The 17926-nt window shown below is 40.4% G+C and overlaps 1 protein-coding gene across 1 annotated transcript in view; it reads right to left on the bottom strand.

Annotated features, from left to right (window-relative positions):
• The window catches only part of SLC11A1 (solute carrier family 11 member 1), a 134985-nt gene that overhangs the window by 104673 nt on the left and 12386 nt on the right, over window positions 1-17926 (bottom strand). Inside the window, exons 3-5 of the mRNA XM_053698131.1 lie at window positions 6572-6694; window positions 3340-3459; window positions 1641-1747 (exon numbers count right to left, since the gene is read on the bottom strand). Of these exons, the coding sequence (XP_053554106.1) occupies window positions 1641-1747; window positions 3340-3459; window positions 6572-6694 (350 nt within the window). The remainder of the gene's footprint in view (window positions 1-1640; window positions 1748-3339; window positions 3460-6571; window positions 6695-17926) is intronic.

Raw genomic sequence — 17926 nt, 5'->3', positions numbered from 1 at the left:
GTTGGGTTAACGCACTTGAGAATATGCGCTCATGTTTACGCTCGAGTAGGGTGTTTTTCCCCCAGTTCTTTTGCTACATTGACTTCTATGGGCGAATACGTGAACGCGCAAGTAATATACTAACTTCAGCTTTTTGTGCTTGTTGGGTTAGTGAGCGAGCGAAAACAGTTTACTTTCAACTCATAATACAGGCACAACCCAATATGCACAAAAAGCTTACTTATAGCGCAGTTAAAGCTCGAGCGGGAGCATTAATTAGCCCTGCACTTGTAATCTGGCCTAAAATGTTTATGTGTAGTAAAAAAAAATGCAATTTACCTTCATTATTTATATTGCCCCCTTTTCCACTACTTTAAAGGGACAGTCTACTCCTTAATTTTTATTTTAAAAAGATAGATAATCCCTTTATTACCCATTCCCCAGTTCTGTATAACCAATATTGTTATATTAATATACTTTTTGCATTTGTGATTACCTTGTGTCTAAGCCTCTGCAGACTGCTTCCTTATTTCAGTTCTTTTCACAAACATACATTTAAGCCAATCAGTGCTGACTCAAATAACTCCACGGAGGTGAGCACAATGTTATCTATATGACACACATGAACTAGCACTGCCAAGCTGTGAAAAACTGGTCAAAAAGCACTGAGATAAGAGACGGCCTTCAGCGGCTTAAAAATTATCATATGAGCCTACCTAGGTTTAGCTTTCAACAAAGAATACCAAGAGTACAAAACAAATTTGATTATAAATGTAAATTGGAATTTGCTTAAAATTGAATGCCCTATCTGAATCATGAAAGTTTAATTTTAAATAGTTAAATAGTTTAACAGGTTAATTTTAAATAGTTAAGTCTAAAAATTGTGAGTTTTCTAGTAATGAGAGTTGAAGTGCGCACTGCAGACTTTTCAAATCTAACCCTATTATCCATGGATTGTCTAGGAATTGAGCCGGAGTAGCCAATGAGTAAATTAGGGGTTGTGGTCATTAAAATGGGTTTTTGGAGGTTTTTGATTGAGAAATTGTGACATAAATAAAAAAAAAAGGACCAAAGGACTGACCTTTACAAAAAATAAATCATATTGGACCTTTGGACCTGCAGCCTATCAGCCAAATGCCACATTCTATCATCAGATCAGACCTCTGGCACTGCAGCCCCTTTGTCAGCCACATAACCTATCACACATCAGATTAGATCCTTGGTAATGCAGCTTTTCTGCTGGCTATAAGCCCCAATTTAAAATCAGATTAGGCCCTGGCACTGCAGCCCCTATATTAGCCACATACAACATTACACATCAGATAAGACATTGGCCTTGCAGCCCCCATGTGAGCCACATTCCTCCATCACCAATCAGATAAAATCACTGGCTCTGCATCTTCTTACTTTAAATGTAGCTGTACAAGCATTATTGCCCCTGTGTCTAGTGTGATGTTTCTTAAGCACCATGTGAGGCCTCTGTGTAGTGTAAGTGATAAAGACCGATGGGCCTGACTGATTCACTGCCTGACAGCTAACAGGAGTCGCACCAATAGCCATATCACCCCTTACCAGCCTATAATCTGCTTTGCCTGATGACAAGACCAGGAATTTACTTCAGCTCTTTCACAGTGAGTATAGGTAGAGTGGTAAAGTCTTACCGACCAGAAGACAGGAGGCTAAATGCAATGGCAGTGCCAATGACTTCCTGCATATCAGAGCCAATGATGGCCAACTCCACCAAAATCCATAGAATCCATCGAGGAACCTGAAACACAGATCAAGAAATTAACAGCTTGAGTGAAAAGAAAAAAAGAAAGAAAGAAAGAAAGAAAAGGGAAGACTGATATGACATAGAGCATTATAACAAAAAACACAAACAAAAGCAGGAAGTACAAGCAAATGTTGTGTAGTCTTAAAGGGACAAAAAAAATAAAAATAAACTTTCATGATTCATGATAGAGATGTCGTTTTAAACAACTTTCCAATTTACTTCTATTAAAAAAAATGCTTCTTTCTCTTGTTATCCTTTGTTGAAAATCATACCTAGGTAGCCTCAGAAACAACATGCATTACTGAAAGCTAGCTGGTGATTGGTGGCTGCACATATATGCCTCTTGTCATTGGCTTACCTGAGGTGTTTAGCTAGCTCCCAGCTGTGTATTACTGCTCTTTCAACAAAGGATACCAAAAGAATGAAGCACATTTGATCAAAAAGGTAAACTGGAAAGTTGTTTAAATTTGTTTGCTGTGCCTGAATCATGAAATAAAAGGTTATGAGTTTTATGTAATTTAAGCTTATATTCCATTACTTCTGGATTCTAACGAGTCCTTAAATGGTCATCATATCAACTGATTTTACTGAAACCTATATAAGACCGCTAAAACACAGCGGAAAAACGATCCTTTATGTGTATTATCAATCAAATTTAAGCCAGTAGCTATTTATCCAGCAAACATATATATTTTGTAAGACAAGAGCTTTTAGAAAGCCTAACTACTAGGCTACATTTCAGCTATTTGTTAGTAAAGAAGTCTTCTCGGCTGGAACCTGGTCATCTAGATGCAATATGGGACTAGGACCAACTTTAGTGTTGTACAAAGACTGCAACAGCACAGGGTATCATGTTGGAGAGGGGCACATCGCTAACAGGTATGTTTCACTCCTGGTACTTTGCATTTAGAATATTGCCTATGGCAATGCCACATCCCCAAAGGCAGACTATACTTCATTTCCAAAATGTTGTGGCCAGGAATGAGGCCAAGTGGAAAAATGTGTCTGACAATCTCATGGCTCCAAAATGTTATATCTGCAAAAATGTCACCACTTTGGCTAGAAGTCTGTAGAGCAGAAGGCAACTAGAAAAGGCTATCTGGTTCTTTACCCTCCAGCATCCTCTTTCTTTCTGCCCCTACCTTTTCTGTTAGGGTAAACAAACTAGTATGACAAATAAATTACTGAGTAGATTGTGATTACCAGAGTGACATATTTTTCACTCCTCATCACCATACAACTGGATTTAGGGACACAACATACATTTGACAGCCTAGTAATTAATATCACATACCTGTTATTTAACAGTTATATTATTATGTAAATTATTGTATTCCAAAAGAATAGAACAGGAGAGTTAGGTCTTTAGTTACAGACTGATAGTGGCTGCATTTCAACCCAGGTAGCATAGTGCTGTGATATTGTGGCCCCCATGGGATTATAGACCACAAATAAAGGGGTGTGGCACTTATAATTAAATTCTATGAAAAAACTGTTATATAACTTAGACATTTTATGTATCTTTATATTTCCCACTAAAATTCCAACAACAATTAGACAGTTAGCAAAGAGCAATGTGGTCTTACCTTGGGGTAGTATTTATGGCAGACCTGTGCCAGGTCATTTCCTGTCACCACTCCTAGACGCACTGCTAGTCTCTGACAAAGGAGCCCCAAAATGGTGGCACCAAGAAGAACCCATACAAGCTGACAAATGAAAAATGCAAAAAGCACCTTTTTAAGCTTTATGGACAAGAAAGACATTAAAAAGGCAGTATTAAAATATATGTGGATTGCAAAATATCTGTATACTGAATTAATATTTTAAAAACATTTAAAACAATCATCTTGTTGGAAAAAAAATGTTGTTTTGTAGGCTTTGAAAAGTCTCTTGAATGAGTTAATAGGTAGTGGTCATCAGACTGCTCCTTCTTAACCCACTTCGCCACCTGTTATGAGGCGCATCTCAATCCTCCCACGGGATTTTTGCAACTGGGAAGATTGAAAGCCCCTACTCGCACACAATTGGCTGCGTGCGAGCAGGGGGGGGGGGGCGTTGTACACTAGCTGTAGTGTGCAATGATAAATGCGGAGAGGCAGACAGGGACGACGATGTATGACACTGTCCGCTGGACTTGATAAATCTTGACCTTACTGTGCACCTTGTAGGAGAGTCAGAGTTCTGCATTCTACAGATTGTACTCCAGCCATAATGGGCAGAGTGGAAACACTACTATTGTTAGAGATAAATTACAGGGAAGGCAGGTAAAATAAGTAAGGAAAGTTTTTAAAGCATGCCTAATTAAACATTTTGGTCTAGATTACATTTTGAAGTGCAAAAATATTAGCGCTATTGTACGCTAACATTCCTCAAACATGCTTCAATTTTTTTGCTCAAATTAATTTTTTATCGCTTGAGAGATAGTCTAGTTAAGAGTTTATAGCTGCATGTCGGATAATGCATGTCCTCTAAATCCCTCAAATAACAAATTTTCTAGCTGTGCAGTCATAACACAAATGGTTGTAAAAGCTTCTCTGTGATCCCCTTTGTTCAGAAATAGCAGAAATGCATGGCTTTGCCATGGTAATTAGAACTGCTAATTGAAGCTGCGCACCACACTTCTTATATTCCCAGCAGTGAAGGGGTTGATCAGCTTGTAAAGGTTAATTTTAGCTGTAGTGTAGAGATTACCCTCCCACCTGACACCTCCCAATCCTTGATCCCTTCTTGATCTCACTTAAATGGCTTTCTTTCCTCCCTCACCCCCATTGGTCACCATTATTCTAGGTACTGGCATTTATTATTATTTTTATTTTTTTCCACTGTAGGGATCCCTCCTCAACCCTCCCACCCTCCTAACCCTCCCCCTCCCACTGCCCACTGCCATTTTAGGTATTGGCAGCTCTTTGCCAATACTCAGTTTATAGCATTTTTCTTATTTTTGTTTTGTTATTTATTAATTTTATTAATGATCAGTCCTTCCTTACCATATAAAGACAGATGGCTTCTGCCTCTGTCTGCAGCTGACAGCGGGGACCGCAGCATGAACCAGAAGGTTGCACTAAGTCGACAGGGTACCCTAGACAAAGTACTCTATGGCGTAGTACCTACGTCCAAATGGCTTAATGGGTTAAATCAACACTTGTAATACAAGCACAATAAGCAAGCTAACTGTAGAATAGTCCAAATAATGCATAGAATATATCTATATTTTTATAGTATGTATAATAATTTTAAATAAGTATTATTAATATTTTTAAATATATTTTATATTTAATATTTCAAAAATGCACTTTGAGATTAGCAATTCTTCATGTGCGATAACCCGACACCACGTTAGACCTAAAGCACAGAACGCGAGGCGCGCTAAGCATATTTTATATTCCTATGTTCTTCTTATTAAATATACATTTCTAGATATATCTGATAATGTTAATCTAAAATAGATATCTTTACCTATAGCTATAGATATACAGGTATAGGTGTATACAGATATATATATATATATGTGTGTGTATTTACAATAAAAATAAATAACATTGTTCTGTATGTAAAGAACATTGGAATGTGAAATATGCATAGGTGTTAGTTTTTCTTCTTCTTCTACGCTCTCCATTGAAGCCTTAATGGAAGAATGCATTAACATGATTGTGATATTCCAAAGACTGGGAGTCGCGCACGTCAGGTTTCACTCACATACAAACTTTTTACTTTCAAATTGTAGTACGAGCACAACGCAACATGCACAAAAAGATTACTTCTAGCAAAGTTTACACTCGAGTGGGAGCGCTAAATAGCACACCACTTGTAATCTAGCCCATAGTATAGTACACTGGTTTTCAAACCTGTCCTCAGGCCTCCCTAACAGGCCACATTTTGTGGATATCTAATCTAGAGCACAGGTGAAATAATCAGATGATTAGTAAACATGGTTATTTTTACCTGCTCTCATCCAAGGTTATCCAGAAAACCTGGACCGTTGGGGTGCCCAGTGGTATAGTACATATAAACATATATATAAAGATGCCTTTAAGAAATATTACACTTGTATTTTACTTTGCTCTCCTGTTTTCAAGCAGTGTTATCATCTAGAAAGAGTGGTGTTATCATCTTAGACAGCGGTCTCAGACATTAGCACCTGTGAAATCTGCTGCATGTGTCCCACTGAATGATGACACTGACTGCAACTGCACTCCTCTGCCTGTCTATCCTTGTATGCTGATATTAATGTTTTATTTGAAACCTGAAGATAAGTAATGTGTTTATAGTTGAATTACTTCCTTGATTTATAAGTTGATTACTGATTTAGGTTATTGAAATAAGTTCAAAATAAACACTGTTATTATTGTACTGCATTCTAGTGTGTCTGTTTTCCTTATTCAGTACTATTGTGCGACCTAGCTTGCATGATCCAATGCCAGGGCATAACAATCAGTAATTAAGAACTATAAGAAAAATAAATGTTTTAAAATAGTTTAAAGCTTATATATTATTTGCAAAATTACTTAAAAACTCTGGTATCTCCCTTAATTATGAACAATTAGGGCTAGTTGTAAATTAGTTTATCCACTGCTTTAAGCAATCACGCTGTAGTTTGTAGCTAGTTTACATATTTTGCTTTTTGCAAAACAAATAATGAATGTATATTACATGTTTTTGCCACTCATAATTAAACATGTTATATTTAAATATAAAATTATTTCATGTCCCTTTTAGTTGTGTGCTCTTGGTGCATACAGCCAGTGATCATCAGCCGAAAAATCACACGAAAAGTGGGTGCTGTGTAGACTTTACATGTATTTATTTTTTTACATTTACCTTGAAACCAGCTATTGCTCCACACTGTAGATCAGACTCAATGTTTCCAGGATCCAGATATGCAATGCTCATCAAGAACCCAGGACCTGTGAATGCCCAGAGCTTCCGAAAGCTAAATCCAGGCTGAAATGCAATAGAAGGTTTAAATATAAGTAGTTACACAACCAGTGTCATTCCATATTAGACAATCAGTGCTATGAAAAGATTAGATGTATATCTAAATATCTGTCTGTCTATCTATATTGAATTCAGGAGTGGAACTACAGGGGGTGCAGAGTTCGCAACTGCGACCAGGCCCCCGAGGGTGGGTGCCCAGCTTAAAAAAAATATATATTTTTTTTCATTAAAAAATGTTGACCTGCCACTGCCTGCACTGATATTATGTGAGTTTGACGTGATGCTTCACTAGTGTCTCTGTCTCTGACTACAGGGGATAGTGTTTCTGTTTTACCCATTGGTGCTTATGTGTGTGTGTGTGTGTATGTATGTATGTGACTGTGTGTGTATTTATGCATGTATGTGTGTGTGTATGTGACTTTGTGTGTATTTATGCATGTATGTATGTGTGTGTGTATGTTTGTGGATCCAGCAAATTACAGACCTTTTTACTACAGCATGGTGGGGGCGGGGGGTAAACAGTGTCACTATACAGTACCTCTATATACAGTACGGGGGGGCTGGACCATGTCACAGACTACTGTGGTCACTTTATAAAGTACTGGGGCGGGAGGGTCAGACCAGCCATCTCACTGGCAGATTACAGACTGTGGGGCCGAATTATCATTGTGCGAGTGGACATGATCCGATATTGCGGATCATGCCTGCTGCACAACGATAAATGCCGACAGCATACGCTATCAGCATTTATCATTGCACCAGCAGTTCTTGTGAACTGCTGGTGCAATGCCGCCCCCTGCAGATTCACGGCTAATCGGCCGCTAGCTGGGGGTGTCAATCAACCCGATCATATTCGATTGGGGTGATTTCTGGCGATGTCTGTCTGCCACCTCAGAGCAGGCGGACAGGTTATGGAGCAGCGGATAAATATACCCCTGTGTCACTAACTCACTATATACAATAAAGCTGGGTTAAACAGTGTCACTATATACAATAATGGGGGGTCAGACCATCTCACAGACTGTGGGCACAGGGTACCTCCGTTTGCAGACATGTAATCTGACTCACATTTTTTTTTCTGTGGTGAGCGGTAAAGTAAAGTCTTTTAATGAGAAGACAAGGCACGTGCGCTTAATTAGGTCACTCTTCACAGGCAGTGCTTCTTTAAACCGTTGCTTCATTTAGAGCCGCCGACATTTTTGCAGTGGAAGCGTTCTTGGTGAGAAACTTGCCCAGGGATATGCTTACAAGGTGAGGCTGGAGGAGAAGACCTAGTGCCGATATGCTGCCTCCCCTTGTCAGATGTGGTGGGTCTGCGAGCGCAGTGTTTATTGCAGGTCTTAGTAACTAAAAGACTGGATGTGTCTGTGCACTGCTTTGTGCTTAGGTCAGCTTGTGATGTCTAATCGTAAACTCTCAGCGCTAATGTATGTTAGCTACTAATAGCTAGCTTTCTCTGCATTCATGAGCCCACGGGGTAAATAGTAAACAGACACTAAAACAGTTTCATTACTTGTGCTAGCCCGTTTTCTTTTGGATTGTTATGAAAAAGAAAAACATTTTACACACTGACCCAAAAAAATATTAAGGGGAAAAAAGGCCTAAAACCTGTGGGTTGGGGGGGGGGGGCAGCAGAATTTTGAGTGCCTAGGGCAGCACAAAACCTAAATATGAATTGAATTCTTTTATATAGGGAGTTGTTTCCTCTGTCGCTTTAGCTTATTTGTTTAGGCAGGTTTTGAAGGCATTTTTGTGTTGTTGTTATCTTTCACACTGGAACTCTTTGAATGGAACAAAAGTTAAAGGGACACAAATACCAAATGTTTTCTTTCATGATTCATATAGAACATACAATTTTAAACAACTTTCCAATTTACTTCTATTATAAAATTTTCTTTGTTCTCCTGTTATCCTTTGTTAAAGAGAAGCACGGTAAGTTTAGGAGTGTGCACGTGTCTGCAGCACTATATAACAGCAGTTTTGCTACAATGTTATATATTAGCAAGAGCACCAGATGGCAGCACTATTTCCTGTCATGTAGTGCTCCACACATGTGCACGTTACCTATCTAGATATCTCTTTATCAAAGAATAACATGAGAACAGCACAAATTTGCTAATAGAAGTAAATTAGAAACTATTTTTTATTTTTAAATAATTTTTATGGGTTTCATATCCCTTTAACATTTACAAGAAACAGCTCATTTGATTATAATGGAGCTAAGCTCGGTTACAAACCTTTATTAATTACACAATTTTTTTATTGTGATGTTGCATCAAGTTTTTCAGAGATATATTAATTTCACAAAAGAATATATATAAATACACCCAGTCATTCTTGTGCACGTACAGTGTCATGAAAAGTATTTGCCTCTTTCCTGATTTCCTTTATTTTTGGAATATTTATCACACTGAATGATTTCAGAATTTTATACAAAAGGCAATAAAAAAGTAAAAGAACCTGAGTAAACTAAAAAGTCAGTTTTAAATGATAATCGGCTAGATTACGAGTTTTGCGGTACGAGTGAAAAAGCTGCGTTAAGGCTCTTTTTCACTACCGCTGGTATTACGAGTCTAGCAGGTTTAGCTGCACCGCACACTTTTTTGGCCGTAACGCAATGTAACTACCGCAGCTTTCCAAAAGTCCTTTTTCAATGGGACTTCCTTTGCGCCGGTATTACGAGTTTGCCTGGGAGGCCAAAAAGTGAGCGGTACACCCTATACCGTCAAGATCCATACCGTAAACTGAAAGTCAGTAGTTATGGGTTTTATGCTACAAAGCCGTAACATAAAACTCATAACTAAAGGGCTAAAAAGTACACTAACACCCATAAACTACCTATTAACCCCTAAACTGAGGCCCTCCCGCATCGCAAACACTAAAATAAAATTATTAACCCCTCATCTGCCGCTGCGGACATTGCCGCCACTATAATAAATATATTAACCCCTAAACCGCCATACTCCTGAATCGCAAACACTAGTTAAATATTATTAACCCCTAATCTGCTGTCCCTATCATCGCCGCCACCTACCTACACTTAATAACCCCTAATCTGTTGCCCCTAACATCGCCGCCACCTACCTACACTTATTAACCCCTAATCTGCTGCCCCCAATGTCGCCGCCACCTACATTACACTTAATAACCCCTAATCTGTTGCCCCTAACATCGCCGCAACCTACCTACACTTATTAACCCCTAATCTGCCACCCCAATGTCGCCGCCGCCTACATTACACTTATTAACCCCTGATCTGCCGCCCCTAACATCACCGCCACCTACCTACACTTATTAACCCCTAATCTGCCACCCCAATGTCGCCGCCGCCGCCTACATTACACTTATTAACCCCTAATCTTCTGCCCCCAACGTCGCCGCCACTATACTAAAGTTATTAACCCCTAACCCTAAGTCTAACCCTAACCCTAACACCCATTAACTTTAATGTAATTAAAATAAATCTAAATAAAATGGAATCAGCCAATCAGAATCAAGTTCAATCCGATTGGCTGATCCGATCAGCCAATCAGATTGAGCTCGCATTCTATTGGCTGATCGGAACAGCCAATAGAATGCAAGCTCAATATGATTGGCTGATTGGATCAGCCAATCGGATTGAACTTGATTCTGATTGGCTGATTCCATCAGCCAATCAGAAAATTCCTACCTTAATTCCGATTGGCTGATAGAATCCTATCAGCCAATCGGAATTCGAGGGACGCCATCTTGGATGACGTCCCTTAAAGGAACAGTCATTCGTCGTTCAGTCGTCGGGCCGGATGGATGTTCCGCGCTGGAGGTCTTCAGGATCCTGCCGCTTCGCTCCGGATGGATGCTGCTTGGATGAAGACTTCAATCGGATGGAAGATCCTCTTCTGCCCCGCTTGGATGAAGACTTTGACCGGATCATGGACCTCTTCAGCCCCCCGCTTGGGCTTGGATCAGGACATCGGAGGAGCTCTTCAGGACGGATCGGTGAACCTGGATGGTGAAGACAAGGTAGGAAGATCTTCAGGGGCTTAGTGTTAGGTTTATTTAAGGGGGGTTTGGGTTAGATTAGGGGTATGTGGGTGGTGGGTTGTAATGTTGGGGGGCTTGGGTATTGTATGTTTTTTTTTACAGGCAAAAGAGCTGAAATTCTTGGGGTATGCCCCGCAAAGGGCCCTGTTCAGGGCTGGTAAGGTTAAAGAGCTTTTAACTTTTTTAATTTAGAATAGGGTAGGGAATTTTTTATTTTGGGGGGCTTTGTTATTTTATTAGGGGGCTTAGAGTAGGTGTAATTAGTTTAAAATTGTTGTAATATTTTTCTTATGTTTGTAAATATTTTTTTATTTTTTGTAACTTAGTTCTTTTTTATTTTTTGTACTTTAGCTAGTTTATTTAATTGTATTTATTTGTAGGAATTGTGTTTAATTAATTTATTGATAGTGTAGTGTTAGGTTAATTGTAGGTAATTGTAGGTAGTTTATTTAATTAATTTATTGATAGGGTAGTGTTAGGTTTAATTATATCTTAGGTTAGGATTTATTTTACAGGTAAATTTGTTATTATTTTAACTAGGTAACTATTAAATAGCTATTGTACCTGGTTAAAATAATTACCAAGTTGCCTGTAAAATAAATATTAATCCTAAAATAGCTATAATATAATTATAATTTATATTGTAGCTATATTAGGATGTATTTTACAGGTAAGTATTTAGCTTTAAATAGGAATAATTTATTTAATAAGAGTTAATTTATTTCGTTAGATTTAAATTATATTTAACTTAGGGGGGTGTTAGAGTTAGGGTTAGACTTAGCTTTAGGGGTTAATCAATTTATTATAGTAGTGGTGAGCTCCGGTCGTCAGATTAGGGGTTAATAATTGAAGTTAGGTGTCGACGATGTTAGGGAGGGCAGATTAGGGGTTAATACTATTTATGATAGGGTTAGTGAGGCGTATTAGGGGTTAATACATTTATTATAGTAGCGCTCAGGTCCGCTCGGCAGATTAGGGGTTAATAAGTGTAGGCAGGTGTTGGCGACGTTGAGGGGGGCAGATTAGGGGTTAATAAATATAATATAGGGGTCGGCGGTGTTAGGGGCAGCAGATTAGGGGTACATAGGGATAACGTAGGTGGCGGCGCTTTGCGGTCGGAAGATTAGGGGTTAATTATTTTAAGTAGCTGGCGGCGACGTTGTGGGGGGCAGGTTAGGGGTTAATAAATGTAATACAGGGGTCGGCGGGGTTAGGGGCAGCAGATTAGGGGTACATAAGTATAACGTAGGTGGCGGTCGGCAGATTAGGGGTTAAAAAATTTTAATCGAGTGGCGGCGATGTGGGGGGAGCTCGGTTTAGGGGTACATAGGTAGTTTATGGGTGTTAGTGTACTTTAGGGTACAGTAGTTAAGAGCTTTATGAACCGGCGTTAGCCCAGAAAGCTCTTAACTACTGCTATTTTCCTGCGGCTGGAGTTTTGTCGTTAGAGCTCTAACGCTCACTTCAGAAACGACTCTAAATACCGGCGTTAGGAAGATCCCATTGAAAAGATAGGATACGCAATTGACGTAAGGGGATCTGCGGTATGGAAAAGGCTGAAAAGTGAGCGTTAGACCCTTTAATCACTGACTCCAAATACCAGCGGGCGGCCAAAACCAGCGTTAGGAGCCTCTAACGCTGGTTTTCACGGCTAACGCCAAACTCCAAATCTAGGCCCCAATAATTCCTATTTTAAACTAAATACTTACCTATAAAATAAACCCTAAGCTAGCTACAATATAACTAATAGTTACATTGTAGCTATCTTAGGTTTTATTTTTATTTCACAGCTAAGTTTGTATTTATTTTAACTAGGTAGACTAGTTAGTAAATAGTTATTAACTATTTACTAACTACCTAGCTAAAATAAATACAAATTTACCTGTAAAATATAACCTAACCTGAGTTACACTAACACCTAACCTTACACTACAATTAAATCAATTACATTTATTAAATACAATTAACTAAATTACAAAAAAAACAACACTAAATTATACAAAATAAAAAAGAAATGATCAAATATTTAAACTAATTACACCTAATCTAATAGCCCTATCAAAATAAAAATGCCCCCCTAAAATAAAAAAACCCTAGCCTAAACTAAACTGCCAATGCCCCTTAAAAGGGCCTCTTGCGGGGCATTGCCCCAAAGAAATCAGCTCTTTTACCTGTAAAAAAAAATATAAACAACCCCCAACAGTAAAATCCCCCACCCACACAACCAAACCCCCCAAATAAAATCCTAACTAAAAAAACCTAAGCTCCCCATTGCCCTGAAAAGGGCATTTGTATGGGCATACAAATAAACCCTTAAAAAAAACCTAACACTAACTCCCGAAGATCCACTTACAGACCCGACATCCATCCTCAATGAAGCGGCAGAAGTTCTCAGCGAAGCCGGCAGAAGTCTTCATCCAAGCGGGCCGAAGTCTTCATCTAAGCCGGCACAAGTCTTCATCCAGACGGCATCTTCTATCGTCATCCATCCGGCGCGGAGCGGCTCCATCTTCAAGACATCCGGCGCGGAGCATCCTCTTCTTCCGACGGGTCCTCTTGAATGAAGGTTCCTTTAAGTGACGTCATCCAAGATGGCGTCCCTTGAATTCAAATTGGATGATAGAATTCTATCAGCCAATAGGGATTAAAGGTGAAAAATCCTATTGGTTGATACAAACAGCCAATAAGATTGAGCTTCAATCCTATTGGCTGATTTAATCAGCCAATAGGATTGAGCTTGCATTCTATTGATTGATTGGAACAGCCAATAGAATGCAAGCTCAATCCTCTTGGCTGATTGCATCAGCCAATAGGATTTTTTCACCTTTAATTCACCTGATAAAATTCTGTCAGCCAATCGGAATTCAAGGGACGCAATCTTGGATGACTTCACTTAAAGGAACCTTCATTTGAGAAGAGCCGTCATCAGAAGAGGATGCTCCACGCCGGATGTCTTGAAGATGGAGCCACTCCGCGCCATATGGATGAAGATAGAAGATGCCGTCTGGATGAAGACTTCTGCCGGCTTGGATGAAGACTTCGGCCCGCTTGGATGAAGACTTCGGCCCGCTTGGATGAAAATTTCTGCCGGCTTCGCTAAGGACTTCTGCCGCTTCGTTGAGGATGGATGTCAGGTCTTCAAAAACTGTAAGTAGATCTTCGGGGGTTAGTGTTAGGTTTTTAGCTTAGGGTTTGGGCGGAAAAAGAGCTAAATGCCCTTTTAAGGGCAATGCCCATACAAATGCCCTTTTCAGGGCAATGGGGAACTTAGGTTTTTTTAGTTAGGATTTTATTTGGGGGGTTTGGTTGTGTGGGTGGTGGGTTTTACTGTTGGGGGGTTGTTCACATTTTTTTTTTACAGGCAAAAGGCCCTTTTAAGGGGCATTGGCAGTTTAGTTTAGGCTAGGTTTTTTTTTTATTTTGGGGGGGCTTTTTTATTTTGATAGGGCTATTAGATTAGGTGTAATAACTTTAGTATAGTGGCGGCGACGTTGGGGGCGGAAGATTAGGGGTTAATAAATGTAGGTAGGTGGCGGCGATGTTAGGGGCGGCAGATTAGGGGTTAATAAGTGTAATGTAGGTGGCGGCGACATTGGGGGCGGCAGATTAGGGGTTAATAAATCTAGGTAGGTGGCGGCAAAGTTAGGGGCAGCAGATTAGGGGTTAACAAGAGTAATGTAGGTGGCGGAGAGGTCGCTGCGGCAGATTAGGGGTTAATAAGTATAATGTAGGTGTCGGTGGCGGCAGATTAAGGGTTAATAAGTGTAATGTAGGTGGCGGCGACATTGGGGGCGGCAGATTAGGGGTTAATAAGTGTAGGTGGGTGGCAGATTAGGGGTTAATAAGTATAATGTAGGTGGCGGCGACATTGGGGGCAGCAGATTAGGGGTTAATAAGTATAATGTAGATGTCGGGGGCGGCAGATTAGGGGTGTTTAGACTCGGGGTTTATGTTAGGGTGTTAGGTGTAAACATAACTTTTGTTTCCCAATAGGAATCAATGGGGCTGCGTTACGGAGCTTTACGCTCCTTTATTGCAGGTGTTTTTTTCAGCCAGCTCTCCCCGTTGATGTCTATGGGGAAATTGTGTACGAGCACGTAAAACCAGCTCAAAGCATCACTGGTATTGGAGTGCGGTATGGAGCTCAAATTTGCTCTACGCTCACTTATTGCCTGCTAACGCCGGGTTTTTGCAAACCTGTAATAGCAGCGCTATAGGGAGGTGAGCGGTGACAATTACTTGCAAGTTAGCACCGAGCAGCTCTTACCGCAAAACTCAAAACCTAGCCGAATTTTATTTATTTATGTATTTATTTAAGGAAAAAAGCTACCAAACACAAACTGGCCCTATGTGAAAAAAAGTTATTGTCCCTCTAAAATTAGAGGGACATGGAATTCAATATTTCTCTTTCATGATTCAGATATTGGGGCCTATTTATCAAAGGTCTTGCGGACCTGATCTGACAGTGCAGATCAGGTCCACAAGACCTCGCTGAATGCGGAGAGCAATACGCTCTCTGCATTTACAAGAGCTGCTGGTGCAACGCCGCCCCCTGCTGACTCGCGGCCAATCGGCTGCCAGCAGGGAGGTGTCAATCAACCCGATCGTACTCGATCGGGTTGATTTCCGTCGATTCCTGTCCGCCTCATCAGAGCAGGCGGACAGGGTTATGGAGCAGCAGTCTTTAGACCGCTGCTTCATAACTGCTGTTTCTGGCGAGTCTGAAGACTCGCCAGAAACACGGGCGCACAAGCTCCATTCGGAGCTTGATAAATGGGCCCCACAGTGTACAATTTGAAAAAAAAAAAAGTCTAATTGACGTCTATTATCATATTTATTTATTTTTTATATTGGTATCCTTTGTTGAATATCATTCCTAGGTAGGCTCACTAGTGTGTGTCAGCCGCTCTGGAATCAATCCGGGATGTAACCCAACTGCTAGCGTGAATTGAAAGCACACGCTAGCACACTGAGAAATATCCAGGACGTGACCCACTCAGGAAGCAGATTAGAAGATAACAAAAATGAATATTGTTCCAGAATGCAGGAAAGCCACAAAGGATAAAACGTCCCTTTAAGTAGTACAAAGAACAAAAAGGAAATGCTCTTACTTTGAAGCTTCTGAAAAAGGTCCTCTTTAGCAGGCTTGTAAAACAAAGGAAAAGTTCTCTTTTGCAGCTTGTAAAAGTATAATGTCCCTTTAAGCAGGTTTATAACAAACAGAAAGGCAAAGTTCTCTTTTGCAGCTTGTAAAAGTAAATGTCCCTTTTAAGTAGGTGTATAACAAACAGAAAGGCAAAGTTCTCTTTTGCAGCTTGTAAAAGTAAATGTCCCTTTTAAGCAGGTGTATAACAAACAGAAAGGCAAAGTTCTCTTTTGCAGCTTGTAAAAGTAAAATGTCCCTTTAAGCAGGTCTTGTTTAACAAAGAATAGGTTTAAAGGTAAAGGCCAAAGCAAGGTCAGGCAGGCAGAAGTCGGCATCCAAATATCAGCAAAAGGTATAGGCAAAAGACAGGGTCAGGCAAGCAGAAGTCGGCATCCAAGTGTCAGCAAAAGGGTAATAGCTACAGGCAAGGTCAGGCAGGCAGAAGTCAATGTCCAAATATCAGCAAGTAGGGATTAGGCAAGAGGCTTGGTCAGGCAGGCAGAAGTCGGTACACAGAAGAATAAAACTGATATGGTACTCACAATCCAGGGAAACAAACAAACGGGCCCAGATTCAGATCTCCCGCCGAGATTTAAAGGGCAGGAGCGTAACCGTCATCAGAGGGGTGTGAGAGAAAGCGTCATGTTGCTAAGCAACATGACGTCAGAGACACAGAGGAGTTCCGGGAGCCGCGGCGACACGGCGATGAACGGAAGCGCTCATGACAGCACCCCCTCCTAAAGGGCCCCTCCGGGGGACAGGACCAGGTCTATCAGGATGAGTCTTGTGGAAGGTCTTGACCAATATTGGAGCATTTACTTGATGAGCAGGTTCCCAAGAACGTTCCGTGACTGGATAACCCTTCCAATGAATGAGATAATACAATTTCTTGCCCCGCAATTTGGAATCTAGAATATGGCTGATCTCAAACTCAGGATGTCCATGCACCAATAACGGTGGAGGTTTAGAAAAAGGCTTAGAATATCTGTTAATCATCACAGGTTTTAAAAGAGAAACATGGAACACCGGATGGACTTTGAGAGACTTGGGTAAAGCTACCCGATAAGCAGTGGAACATACCTGACCCAGTATTCGGAAAGGACCCACATATCGTGGTCCCAATTTGTTAGAAGGTTGTTTCAGGCGAAGAAATCGAGAGGAAATCCAAACTTTATCACCAGGGCGATATTTGGGAGCCTTTTTCCGTCGAAGATCCGAAAAGAACTTGTAACGTCTAGAAGTTACAGAAAGAATACGATGTATCTTCTGCCAATGTCGAGTTAATCTTCGGGCTGTAAGATCAGAAGCAGGATTCACTGTGGAGGAAGTATGCAAAGGGAACGTCCTAGGCTGATATCCGTAAGCTGCATGAAAAGGAGAAGTCTGAAGGGAGGAATTGTACCGGGCATTATGGGCCAATTCAGCCAAAGGAAGGTAAGAAGTCCAGTTAGAATGATAATGATCCACATAATGTCTAAGATATGTTTCAAGACACTGGTTTACTCTTTCAGTCTGACCATTCGATTGTGGGTGGTGAGAAGTAGAGAGAGATATAGTAGTACCAAAATGTTTACAAAGTGACCTCCAAAATCGAGAAACGAATTGTACCCCTCTATCTGAAACAATATCAAGAGGAAATCCATGGATTCTTACAATATGTAGAATAAAAAGTTCAGAGAGTCTTTTGGCAGATGGTAATCCTGGCAAGGGTACAAAATGAGCCGTCTTAGTGAACCTGTCGACCACCACCCAGATAGTATTGTTCCCAGTGGACAAGGGAAGATCGGTAATAAAGTCCATGGATACATGAGTCCAAGGCTGGTGAGGTATAGGCAATGGTTGGAGTAATCCTGAAGGAAGTTGGCGTGGAGTTTTGTTCATGGCACATTGTGTGCATACTGAGACGTAATCCTTCACATCTTGAGAGAGTGTAGGCCACCAGACATGTTGTTTGAGGTTTCGAGTGGTAATACTGATGCCAGGATGTCCAGAAAGGGGACTATCATGAGCCCAAAATAAAATCTTGGAACGAAGGCGTTCAGGAACAAAGAGTAAACCATTGGGAGGTT

The sequence above is a fragment of the Bombina bombina genome, chromosome 1 (assembly GCF_027579735.1).
Source record: "Bombina bombina isolate aBomBom1 chromosome 1, aBomBom1.pri, whole genome shotgun sequence".
NCBI lineage: Eukaryota > Metazoa > Chordata > Amphibia > Anura > Bombinatoridae > Bombina > Bombina bombina.
The sequence above is the reverse complement of the archived record's forward strand: the minus strand, read 5'-3'. Positions and strand labels throughout refer to the sequence as shown.